Source organism: Aspergillus novofumigatus (genome assembly GCF_002847465.1).
Source record: "Aspergillus novofumigatus IBT 16806 chromosome Unknown P174scaffold_5, whole genome shotgun sequence".
Lineage (NCBI taxonomy): Eukaryota > Fungi > Ascomycota > Eurotiomycetes > Eurotiales > Aspergillaceae > Aspergillus > Aspergillus novofumigatus.
The window spans coordinates 3,317,393-3,329,387 of NW_020194278.1; the positions used below are offsets into that span (position 1 = coordinate 3,317,393).

Sequence of the window (11,995 nt, forward strand, 5' to 3'; positions counted from 1 at the left end):
ATGAAACTCACTGCTCTCGCTTCCGCCATTCTGGCCATTGTCCATGGCGCTCTGGCTCTTCCTGCCAAAGCCCCAGCTCTGGATATCACGCTGAGCCAGGTCAACAACACCCGGATCAAGGCTGTGGTCAGGAACACCGGCAGTGAGAAAATCACATTTGTACACCTCAACTTCTTCAATGATTCTGGCCCTGTCAAGAAGGTTTCCCTTTACCGCAATGGTATCTCTCTACCTTCCCCGAAAATCTCCCTGTCGGCGAGGAAACATCACTAACCTGAGTCCAAGCCACCGAGGTTGAGTTCACCGGAATCAAGCTGCGGCTCCGCAGTGATGGTCTCTCCAATGAGGCCCTGACTACCCTCGCACCCGGCGCCACCTACGAGGACGAGTTTGACATCGCCAGCACCGCCAATCTCACCCATGGCGGTCCCATCACCGTGCGCACCCAGGGCTTCGTCCCCATGACCATGAACAACAAGATCGCCGGCTACATCCCTTATTCCTCGAACGAGCTGGAGCTCGAGGTCGATGCTGTAAAGGCCGCCGCTGTGCACGCGAGCATCAAACCCCTCGATCGCCGCACAAAGATCACCTCATCCTGCACTGGCAACCGTGCTGCAGTCCTTAACACAGCCCTTCGTAACGCCGCCTCAATCGCCAGCAAAGCCGCCAATGCCGCCTCGTCGGGCTCCTCCGCGCTCTTCGCTGAGTACTTTAAGTCAACCTCCGGCAACATCCGCAGCACCGTCGCCGCGCGCCTCAAAGCCGTCGCCAGCGAGGCCTCGTCGAACGGGGGTGGTTCAACCACCTACTACTGCTCCGACCCCTACGGCTACTGCGACTCCAACGTCCTCGCCTACACCCTCCCCTCGACCAACGAGGTCATTAACTGCGAGCTCTTCTACACCCTCCAAGGAGTGACAAATGACTGCCACGGCCAGGACCAGGCTACCACCATCATCCATGAGTTCACCCATGCCCCTGGTGTGTACCCGCCTGGCACGGAGGATCTGGGCTATGGATACAGCGCTGCTACGGCGTTGAGTGCTAACAATGCGCTGAACAATGCGGATTCGTATGCACTGTTTGCTAACGGTACTTCCTCCTTTTGGGTTTTGACTGCCTTTAGCTAACATCAACTAGCCGTATACCTCAACTGCCAGGGGCAGACAGGGGGACAGACAATGTGGGATGGCAATTACCAACCAGAACAGACAGAGCCAGAAGGGCAGACAATGTGGGACGGCAATTACCAGCCAGGACAGACAGAGTCAGAGACGCAGACAATGTGGGATGGCAATTACCAGCCAGGACAGACAGAGTCAGAGACGCAGACAATGTGGGATGGCAATTACCAGCCAGGACAGACAGAGTCAGAGACGCAGACAATGTGGGATGGCAATTCTCAGGCAGAACAGACAGAGCCAGATGCACAGACAATGCGGGGTGGCTTTGATCAAGCATGAATAGCATTCAGTCTGGTACATCAATCACTCTCATATTCCTCAAAACCATGCAATCGTAAGCATAAACATAACATAGAATGCCAGACGCGTAACCAATCAGACCCTGTGACAAATTCCCCCACACACTTACTACTACTACCTGCAAGCTTAACCATGAGCATGCTATCCATTTCCACCGTAGTAAATTGTATACTGGCTTTTACAACATCACTGCGCATAGAAACAGTATGTACCTAGGCATAATCTTAAATGTGTAGTTACGGGCTAATAGCAAGAATAGCCTTAGTTATTATGTAACAGTAAATCTGCCAATGCAAATGTTAATGGGTTCCATGTTAAGATAATCATGTCCTTCCTAGATGGATATCGCTTCTAATATATATACCTAGAACTTACAGGGAGTCCAGTCACCACAGAACTACTCAACCACTGATCACCCATGCTTACCTACGCTGCTGGATAGCATTGCTCAGCTTACCTTTACTCATCCTCACTCGCCCGCACTCACCCTGCGGTTTAGTGTCTCTCACCCATTAAGCAGCAGGCCTTCAAGGGCGCATATAACTTCTGGTCGCATTGATAATACTGGCTTAAGTACGGCGGAGCGGACGGGAAGTCCTGTTTTCCACTCCCTATGGTCGTATGTGCTAGATTGACGGCGAACACAATGTAGAGCGTGTAGTATCAACTATTGCCAATGAGCTGCCGATTTGTTGCTCGCGCACTTCATGGAGTCGCAGCCGTGGCATGAATTTTTATCTTCTCACGCGCTTGATTTTCCTTCCGACGCGTAGTCTCTCTTTTAAGACACTCCAACTACCAGAAAGCATCTCCGATGGCGCAGACACGGTAATGGATTGCTCACAGATTGAACCTCTCAATTAACCGACGAGCCTGCTCGCATCATGTGATTTATGCTTATCGCCTTACCGCCTCACACCTTATCATCTTATCGCTAGACTGCAGCAATTTCGTGTTGCTCTGATCGCTCCGTCTGCCTTGATATTCCATCGATCAACAACCAGGAAAGTATGAACCTCCAGAGTCTTCCGGCGGAGGTTACCCTCCAAATCTTCCGATTGTTGGATAACATCGACGATGCGCTCCGTCTGGGACGTTCCTGTCGTCAACTGTATCGTATCCTAGACCGTCCAGGTCATCGGCACACGATAATGAAGTCGATTATTGTAGGGCTTAAGTCTCATAAACACAGGTCCCTAATAAACGATTAACTCGTCATAGCAACGCTCAGAGTATCACAAACACGACCTCCAGCTCTCCCAACTGACGCAATTCCATGCGGAATGCACAGAAATCTACGCTACACAACCCCGGCTGCCAATGTCCCGCCGACCGGACACGGACATGGTCAGGTCGTTTCATGAGCCATCGACAGACCTCCTCGCGTCGCCGCTGGCCGTGGCGGAAATCGTCACCAGGTGGCATGCAATGAAGGTGTTGTTTGATCTCTACTGCAAAATGTCCGTTCGCTCGTCGTATCTGGCCGACTGGGAAACGTCATGGAACTGCTCTCCAGAAATCGCCGGGGAAAATGAAACCGCCAGCCCATTTACTAAAGGTATTTGCAATTCTTTTGCGCAACTCCCGCTGCAAGAGAAGCAGCGGGCCTACGAGCGATTTTACCGTGCTCTCACGGCCCATTGGGTCGCCGTGGAGTTGACCTGGGTGATCCGGGTCTCCAAGCACAAAACGGAGAGAGAGTTCAACCGGTGGGAAAGGAGAGTCTACGATCGATGGTCCAACAACCCAGGACGCTCCCTCGAGGAGAAGCTGGACATCTTTGAAGTTCTGGACTTTGTATGGTACTTCCTGGTGAGCCAGATATTTGACCACTCGGGAACTGTTGCCGACTGGATCGAGGTGACGCCGGAGTCTGCTACGCCGCACGGCTTTTCTCCTCTCGATATATACGTTTCGCACATGGGGGGCTTAAGACATCCCTCCCGATTGCAACTAGATTTTCACGAAGCGCTCGAAGACGACTGCACGGGCATGTTTATAGACGATCTGCGATCCATCATCCGTCCACCTCATGTGATCGAACTTCTGCTCCGATTAGCCTGGGATCCAAAATCCCAGTCTGGCTTTGACCGGCCGCAATATGTGCGCAAGCTGGGCGTCTTGGACCAGACTTACCAGTGGCAACAAACAAAGGCAGACGGGTTTCGGACATACCATGTTACCTTGTATGACATTGATCTCCCGGATAGAGATATTCTGTCGAGCCTGACAGCTACTGCATTTCGTGCAAAAGCCGAGGAATTGTGGCACCTAACCACAGTTGGGTATACCGACAGCGCAATTAACGAGATGCAATTGGAGTTATGCAGGGAACAATGGGAATGTTACAAGGAGGATCCCTGGGATACCGAGATGAGAGGAGAGATTTTCTTCCGCCAAGAGACACAGATCCAACTATTTGAGCGCATAATCGACCTTGAGGGGTAACTGTTAGCCATTCGATCGAGGTCCTGATTATGACTTTCATTTTACTCACCCGTAAGCTTCAATTGTATGGCGGTGCATTCGGACAGGACTTCCCGCCCCCATTATACTCGACCACAATCATGTTGGAGGGCTGCAGTCATTCCATCCGACGATCTCAACCGAAAAAAAAAATGACGGAGTATGGACGAGTGCAGGATGTGGGAACGACCTGTTCTAGAGATCACCGATGGGAATTCGTGGAAAGGACGGGCTGACGGATGCGAGCCTGTATCAAGACGGAGATTAGCAAACAGCATATAAGAGAGGGAAAGGATAGGCCACTGTGATGATTGGATTAAGAAGGATCTAAATTTGACCAGTGCCTGATTGCAGATTTGTAGGATTCCCCAGAGGCTCAGTGGGCAGGATGCAAACCTGAAGGAAACCAGGAACACCCAGAAGAGTAGAGGTTGCCGAAGCTCATCACATGCCGTAGAGACGTGAGAAGCGAAGGGGCTTGGGCCATATAATGATGGAGAAATCTCAAGGTGTAGCACTGCACGACACAGGAGATATGGCAAAGACACATTGGCGAAGAGGTGAGAATCCCACGCAGATGATCATAGTGAATAAGAAGACGGAGAGGAGAGGGGGAATGAAAAGCTGCCAAGTGCCAGCGGAGGGTTGAAGTTTGTCCTCGGCGACAGATTGATGGCAGGAAAAGAATAGTCACCAAGTCACCAAGAAGGAAAATGCACAGCTTGGTCATGATCCATCCACTCCAGCTACGGTCCACCAGGCTTGGGATACTTCAGCACATACAACATGGTGATCGGCGACTCAATTTGTGGAATCCAGATGTCGCTCTCGATCGCCATCAAACCGCTCTGGGATGGCCATTGCCTCGTCGGCTGCCTCGACCGCGGAAGATGTCTTCCAACCCGATTGGCCTCGAAGACAAGTTGGCGAACAACATCAGGCCATACCGACTTTTGCAAGGTATATTTGGAAATCGAGGAGGTTGGGAATCAATAGTCTGTATCAGATACCGCGGAATCAGCCATGGGAAGGGCCTAATGGCGAGGAGAAGTCTGGTAATCCTGAAACTGATAACCAGAGAGGTGACGGAACGCGCTTAAACGCGTCGCGTGCGCGCTTGGTAAAATACAGTTTTGCTGCAGATCAGCTTGAATCAATGAAAGATCGGGCGAATGATCGAAGAAGAAGGATTCAGGGATTGTGCGACATTATCTCGTGGGATAGATGATAGATCTGTCAAAACGGGTGGGGTTCTTTGAGGAAGCAGGAGTTGCAGGACTAGGGGAGATGATCCTGCGGGAAAAGACTGTTCATGCCGTCGTTTGTCTTGGAATCTTAGAGCAAGCTAGCTTCTACAATTACTGCAGTGCTTAGAGGTTTAAGATGCTTTTGCAGCGAACAATCAACCCTTCAATCAGTACCTTTTTTCAATCCGACGTCTTTTTTAGTTGAACGGGGTCGCCAACAGGCAATTCCATGTGCACCTTCGCCTTGCACGATCCTTGTCAGGGGACGGAGGCTGGAGCTCACTCCGGGAGAAACACGAGATATGTCAACTTCTGTAGCGTCCGGGGAACGTCTGGACTTCCGCCGCCAAATGGGTCCCTCGCTGGTCTTTCCACAATCAGTGTCCCTTGGCTCGTTTTCAATGATGCACGAAGATGGATCGCTGTGAGTCTCGTCCCAACCCATGTAGATTCGTTTAAGTCTCGAGTTAACAGCAGGGAGTCAGTCGAGGACACCCTTAGGTGACTACGGATTACTGTTCACGAACTCGGAAGCGTAGGAACACAAGCTGCAGGTTGCACAGGCTTTTGTTCCTGAATTCTCCTGTCATCGGCCCGAGCCGTTCGGCTGTCTGTGGGATTGTCTTCTCAGTGTCCACACTCCGCAGGCCAAATTGCCGACTCGAAAACACATTCGTACGAAGCGTAGTCGATCGGAGCTTCAGTTGGAGATGCGGCTACAGTCAGTAGCAAGTGAAACCGCCGGGGTCTCTGTCCAAGGAATACAGTCGGGCTGGTGTGGGTGCAAAAAGCAACGAGCAGTGGGTCCATAGTAGGCAATTCAGTTAGTGGCATGTCGAGAGAATTTTACCATGAGCAGGGGTAAAGCCTTTGATGTGATAATTTCAGACTCCAACTGTGTCGCGTCGGGAGTCTGATCATTGGCCTATTCGTCCGGCTTGAAACTCGATCACGCGCGCTGCAGTACAAAGCACGCTCCATCAATGATGGTCGGCAATTTCCCCAAAAGATCACAAACTGAAGAGTGCAGGGGCGGTAATTTGCCAGCCCGTATTCCGTCCAAACTCCAAACAGCAAAAATCGAACGAAAAATGATCAGGCTTGTTTCGCTGTGCCAGCTTCCCGCCATCCACACGCAAATGTGACAGAGCAATTTTACCAGGATGAGAGCACTAGCAGGCCCTTTCCCTCAGTTTGTGATGTTGGATCCTTCAGATCAACTTCCTGATCTTTTGTAGACCTCCTCCTCGCGCAAGGTTAAATAGTCCCGTTCTGCCCCCTCGAAATCGACTTCTTAATTTCCAACCCAAGCATTCTCTGCAACTGTCTTAGGCCTCGTCCCCTACTGCGCTCGCTTACTCTTCGACTGCCTCTGCTCTCTACCCGGATTCTCATCTTCACTCGACGAATTCGTCCTTTTCCCTTTTGCTTCTTCGCAAAAATGACTGCCGTTCGCAGGCGTAGTAAGAAGCACCGTGACACGGCCCTAACGAAAGCGCGCAAAGGTAAGAAAAAGGAGGCAGACCAATGTGCAATCGAGTTGCTTGACATAACCCGTGACTTCAAAAAGGACTGGTCGACGGACACGCGTGGGAGGCCAGTCAAAGCACCTATCAAAGATTCTCATCATATATCAGCGGCGCTGCTGCACGAGCGGGGAGAGAAGCTTTCCGAGGCTGACTCCTGTTCGCGCTGCAGACGTGGTAAAGGCGTGTGGCAGTCGTGCGTGGTGGCGCCCATTTACAAACATCAAGCACTTTATACTTATGCGTGCTCGAATTGTATTCATTACAAGCGCCCTTCCGAGTGCTCTTTGCGCGTGAACTTTGAGGCAAACGGAGGAAGCGCTTGGGTTGATGATCCTGAGAAGACGAAGACGAGGTAAATGGACTGCCTTCGACTCATCTTATGGTACGCATGCTGACTGAAGTTCAGGGGAATCGTTCGGCGCGGCGGGCTGCTTGCCGTCATCAGGCAGGAAGAACTTGAACGGATTCAACGAGAAAGGAAACGTCAGGAAGAACTCAAACGGATTCAACGAGAAAGGAAACGCCAGAAGGAACTCGACCGGATTCAACGAGAACGGGAACGTCAGCGTGAACGCGAAGCCGAGTCGGAAGCCCTGTCTCGTAAAGGACGACGAACCAAAGTATCTGTCGTGGTCCAGTCATCTCCTCGTGCCACCAAGCAGTCCTCTTGTGTGAAGATAGAAGACCGAACGCTGCGGGGGTCCACCGAGCCTCTCAAGGAAAGGGACCTCTTGCGCGTGGGAGAGTCGCTTATCAAGACTGAGGACTTGCTTTTCGGGCTCCGTGCCCGCAAAGAGGTATTGGAGCGGCGCCTCAGACGCCAGGATAACTTGCGAGTAAAGGATGAAGACGACTCATCGGTGTTGTCGGATCCACCGAGCGATTCGGACACCTCGGTCTCTTCGGGCTCCTTCAACTCTTCGCATCATTCGGAGAGTTCAGAGACTTCTGTTACGTCATATATGACGGACACTTCGTCGACTTACGAGTCCTCGGGGGACGAGGGCTCTGATTCGGACGTGTAGGCCAGAGCTGTGTTGAAGAGTTGCGGTTTCGCAACTATACTGCAGGACAAAGGCTCTTTCCTTTTTTCCTTTCCTATGTTCTTTTCTTCTGTTTTCTTTCTTATTCGCAATTTTCAAATTGCAAAAGTGCCGTAATACTATTGAGTTAGTCGTCCTTTTCGCTTTTTCGTTCTGCATGTCTGTTCGGCTTACCGTCCTTGACTCTGTCGTCTGATTTCTCTTGACTAATGTTTGTTCTCCTCTGTTTGCTGTTTCGAAACTGCTAGAGTTCTCGTGTCTGCGCTACATTGATCTTTACCATCGTCGGTTTCAGGAAGTTGTAAACTCGTTTGCAAGTGTGTTGTTAGATACTTATTCCGAATGTGTCTGGATTTCAACTTTGTAGCCCGGGAAGTTTCGACTTGGAACCCTCCTCTCGAACAGGATATCCAGCTCCTCAAAGGTCCTCCCTCTAGTCTCTGGGAGACACAGAAAACAGTATATGGTACACAACAAACTCGTCCCTGCGAAGAGGAACCCCAATTTGCCCTTCCAATTCCCCTCGTCCTCGTTCATGGCGTAGGGAATGACAACCGCAAAGACAATTGACCAGACGTAGCAACTGACGGTGGCTAAAGCGATGGTCAGCCCCGGAGTTTCACCGACGAGACTTCCGCCAGCAACACGTAGCAGAACGGACCAAGCGTCAGATCGTAGACGAAATTGCAGACGAGCATAAGTCCGCATTGCGCCCAGGTCGTACTCGGCCCACGCGGAGCGAGATCGATTGCTCCGATGGCGAGTTGCAGGATCATCAACGTCGCACAGCCGAACAGGTACATTGTCCGACGGCCAATGTATGACAGCAGAAACCACGAGAGGCACGTGCCGACCAGCCCAATGGCCGTCAGACCAATGTTCATCGAGAACGCATGCGAGGCGTCCAGCCCCGCCACCTCCATGAAATGCACGGCGTAGTTGATGAAAAAGACGTTCCCCGTGAACGCCTGCATATTGTACGCCATCACGCAGATCACCAGCCGGCGGAGGTTCGGCCCCCGGCAACACTCCCGATACGTCGGTCGGTCGCCCTGGAAGCTTTCCTCCAGCCGTAACGTCTCCCGGATATGCGCCAGTTTGCGAGCCACGTGGACCTCGGCCCCAGGTGCGGTTGTCAGCCGACGCAATGAGATGGTCGCGGCGTCGTCCCGGCCTTGCTTGCAGAGCCAGTACGGTGGGTCGGGGACGAAGGCGACCAGCAGCAGCATGACCGTCGGGAGGGCCCACTGCGCCGCGATGGGGATCTTGTACGACCACGGGGTGTGCATGGCTGCCGTACCCTTGAGGATCCCCGAGGCAATGAGCGAGCCGATCGAGAAGGCGAGGTTGGTCATTGTCGCGACGAACCCGCGCAGCACGAGCGGGGTGACCTCGCTTACGTACGCGGAGGCGCAGATCGGGTAGAAGGCGATGATGCAGCCGTTCACCAGCTCGCCAACAAACAGTTGGGCGGGCGTGTGGCTGAAGAACTGCACGAAGATGAAGCCGATAGAGAGGCATGAGCAAATGGTGATCATCACGCGTGGACCGAAACGATCGTAGGCCAATCCCGACGGGAGAGCTCCTATGATGGCGCCGAGGAGCGTGGCGTAGTTGAAGGCTGACAGCCACCGGGCGGCGATGATGTATTTTCCTTCATGCTGGTAGCCGTAGGTCCGCTTGAAGACGTCCAGTCCGACTATACTGCGCACGATACCTCCGTCCTAAGAGGTCAGATGGGATTCTTAACACGATTGACGGGATGCTTACAATGCCCTTGAGCACGGTCGCCTGTCGGGGTCAGCATGATCGTCCTAATGGCACGAATGTCCCAGTCCTCACATACCAGATTCATAAACAATCCCCAAGTCACTGCAGGCCAGTGTTGTCGCAGTGCAACCCAAAACGTCAGCGAATGTTCGTCATTGGTGAATTCGAGCGACCGTTGAGAGTCGTCGAGGGCGCAGGCGCGGATCGACTGCACCAACGCCGTGCTTTTTTCAGGCATTGACATCGTCCCTGACACTCCTGAGGAACAATCCGCGCGTGATCAAGCATTTTGGATGTCTACTGCGCACTTCGAGATTGCGATAGCGCTCACAAGGTCCCTCGCGTTGAATCTTGGCCATTCGATGATCTCCAATCAGCCGCCGAGTATTTTTCGTCGACCTCCGCTTCCTGGTCAATCCGTCGCCTTGGCAGATCTCCACGGTCGGCAAGCTGCAAGGAAGAAGATAAGAGACGAGGGCCATTCCGATCTCAAGGATCTGTGCTGGTAGCCAGATACTGGTGCAAGGTAATAGGCAAATGAAACACTTGTTTCGCTGTCGTGTTACAGCTGCGGAGGAGTTCCGATGTTCTCAAACAAGAAGAAATTGAGCAAAGACATACGAGTTCCGACATACGACTGTTTCATGGTGAATCTGTAGCATATATTACTGTATGTCCACAGGATCAGTTCACCGAGACTCGGTTCTCGTCATACAACTCTGTTCGATGGAGGGAGCTCTGACTCTGCAGGTGGCGGTCACATGACTTGTCTTCGGTCACGGCACGGTCGCACTGGGCTCTACGGCAGTACTTGAAGGAGAGTGTGTCCTCTTGGTCTAGAATTGGCTACCGAAAAACCATTACAGTCTACGAGAGACAGTTTTCATCGCTGATCGATCCGTTTCAACCCAGTCGCGTGCGAAGTGATCACTGAGCCCAGGTTTGTGGGCTGAGTGAGATTCGGACGCTGATTGTGGACAAGCCACTGGGGTGGCTGGAAACGTAGGTGGCTGTGCTGTCCTCGAGTTAAGTGAGGTCACGGGACGGACAGGCTGGCGATGAAGCCACACTTAGCTGCGCCGCAGCGCTTGAGCCACATTCGCAAAGCTTCAAGAACCCAAATCACATACTCCGTTACATTTACGAATCCTCTCGGAGTAATCATTATATTTGCCGTCTTTGGATCCTTCATGAAGCTGATTCGACGCATTTGGTATACACAGTGATGACACTGGCGCTTCGCATGAAGCATTTCGGGAGTCCGAGTGCGGTCATCTCCATCTCGTCCACCTACCTCTCCGAAGAAATACCCTTCACCTCATTCAAAGTTGTACCACAGATATAGCAGTAGACGTGGTATTCAACATAAGGCTAATATGAACGTAATGGTGGCCTCGTGGCCCATAATGCTGATGGAAAGCTCGAGGTCGGAGGACTGTCCTGTTTTTCGTCCAGTCGACATGCACTCGATTATTGAGCAAAACGACAGCCGAAGTTCGATATCTACCTTCCATGCGTAGTAAGTGTGTTCGACGATGGTATAGCTGATTAATCGAACACGACCTGTGGCAGTTGTTCTTCGTAGTCCGCTGTCGATGATCGGACAACATCGCACTTCCTATTCGCATCACTATCAGACGAACGCATAAATAGCACAATTGACCTTTAGTTAACCGTCCCATGACTGACTGAATAGTCAGAGTACGCTCAGTTTGTGCAATAACGCCTCTCGTACGTTCGTTCGTGCGTGTTCTGTGCCTGCCGCAGTCTTAATATATATTCGATGCTTACATTGTTCAGGTCTTGCGCATACAATGTGTAAGGTACCCCTGACTACGATATGCAAAACCATCAACACAATGTCGGGAGGTTCAAATCTCCATACTGCTTGGCCCATCCTCCATCAAGAAGTCAAGGAGTGACTGACCATTAAGAAAAGGAACCGTACCTCGATCATGCGAGATTACAAGCAATGTCTCATCCGAAACCATTCGTTCTCACCACGATGAAACCCGCCAACTGTACAACAGAGCAAGCTTTATTGGGGGTGTCATGCTGTTCTGAACCTGCTACGCATCTCCGGTGACGTTGACAAAAGCCTCGGACACTCCTTGATTCGTCCGGACCTAATGACCTCACTCCTGGCCAGTACCCGAGACGTACGGCTGTCCGTGTTATAAGAAGAGACTCTCTCCAAAAGAATTTATCCCGATATACAAGCACGACAGATCTTTGAACACAGCAAGGCACACTGCTTGCTGTCTTGTACTTGATCGAGCACCTCGGGAACAGAGACAAGGACCGTAGCTTTCATTATAAGTTGCACTGCGACACTGGCCTGTGGTGATCGAATGTAGGGCCCTGGTATTATTTGCCAGCACCCATTTGGTCCCCTCAATACATTCGATAACAATTTCCCCATCACTGAGGTCCTGTTTTTTGGGGAGCTCAGC

General features: G+C 51.7%; 4 protein-coding genes across 4 annotated transcripts; 3 read left to right on the plus strand and 1 right to left on the minus strand.

Annotated features, from left to right (window-relative positions):
* P174DRAFT_422485 (putative metalloproteinase) lies at positions 1 to 1,466 on the plus strand (the record flags this gene model as incomplete). The annotated part of the gene is made up of 3 exons (XM_024825049.1): positions 1 to 220; positions 286 to 1,095; positions 1,144 to 1,466. The coding sequence occupies 3 exons, from the start codon at positions 1 to 3 to the stop codon at positions 1,464 to 1,466; spliced, it is 1,353 nt and encodes a 450-aa protein (XP_024682087.1).
* A 996-nt stretch (positions 1,467 to 2,462) lies between these two features.
* P174DRAFT_392462 (F-box protein) lies at positions 2,463 to 4,236 on the plus strand. Its single transcript, XM_024823554.1, has 2 exons — positions 2,463 to 2,653; positions 2,709 to 4,236. Exons 1-2 carry the CDS (start codon positions 2,498 to 2,500, stop codon positions 3,933 to 3,935), a joined length of 1,383 nt encoding a protein of 460 aa, XP_024682088.1. The 5' UTR covers positions 2,463 to 2,497; the 3' UTR covers positions 3,936 to 4,236.
* Positions 4,237 to 6,178: 1,942 nt separating this feature from the next.
* P174DRAFT_452675 (DUF3716 domain-containing protein) lies at positions 6,179 to 7,754 on the plus strand (the record flags this gene model as incomplete). The annotated part of the gene is made up of 2 exons (XM_024829097.1): positions 6,179 to 7,081; positions 7,136 to 7,754. The coding sequence occupies exons 1-2, from the start codon at positions 6,642 to 6,644 to the stop codon at positions 7,752 to 7,754; spliced, it is 1,059 nt and encodes a 352-aa protein (XP_024682089.1). The 5' UTR covers positions 6,179 to 6,641.
* A 351-nt stretch (positions 7,755 to 8,105) lies between these two features.
* On the minus strand, positions 8,106 to 9,786 carry P174DRAFT_461906 (putative MFS alpha-glucoside transporter; the record flags this gene model as incomplete). Its single annotated transcript, XM_024830059.1, has 3 exons — positions 8,106 to 8,355; positions 8,400 to 9,496; positions 9,619 to 9,786. 3 exons carry the CDS (start codon positions 9,784 to 9,786, stop codon positions 8,106 to 8,108), a joined length of 1,515 nt encoding a protein of 504 aa, XP_024682090.1.
* Between the last annotated feature and the right edge of the window lie 2,209 nt (positions 9,787 to 11,995).

What these genes read in the sequence shown, in the direction of transcription:
- P174DRAFT_392462 (XM_024823554.1), top strand. Translation starts at nt 2,498, where the DNA reads ATGAACCTCCAGAGTCTTCCGGCGGAGGTTACCCTCCAAATCTTCCGA. An exon ending in CGATAATGAAGTCGATTATT is followed by an intron (nt 2,654 to 2,708) that starts GTAGGGCTTAAG and finishes AACTCGTCATAG; the next exon opens with CAACGCTCAGAGTATCACAA.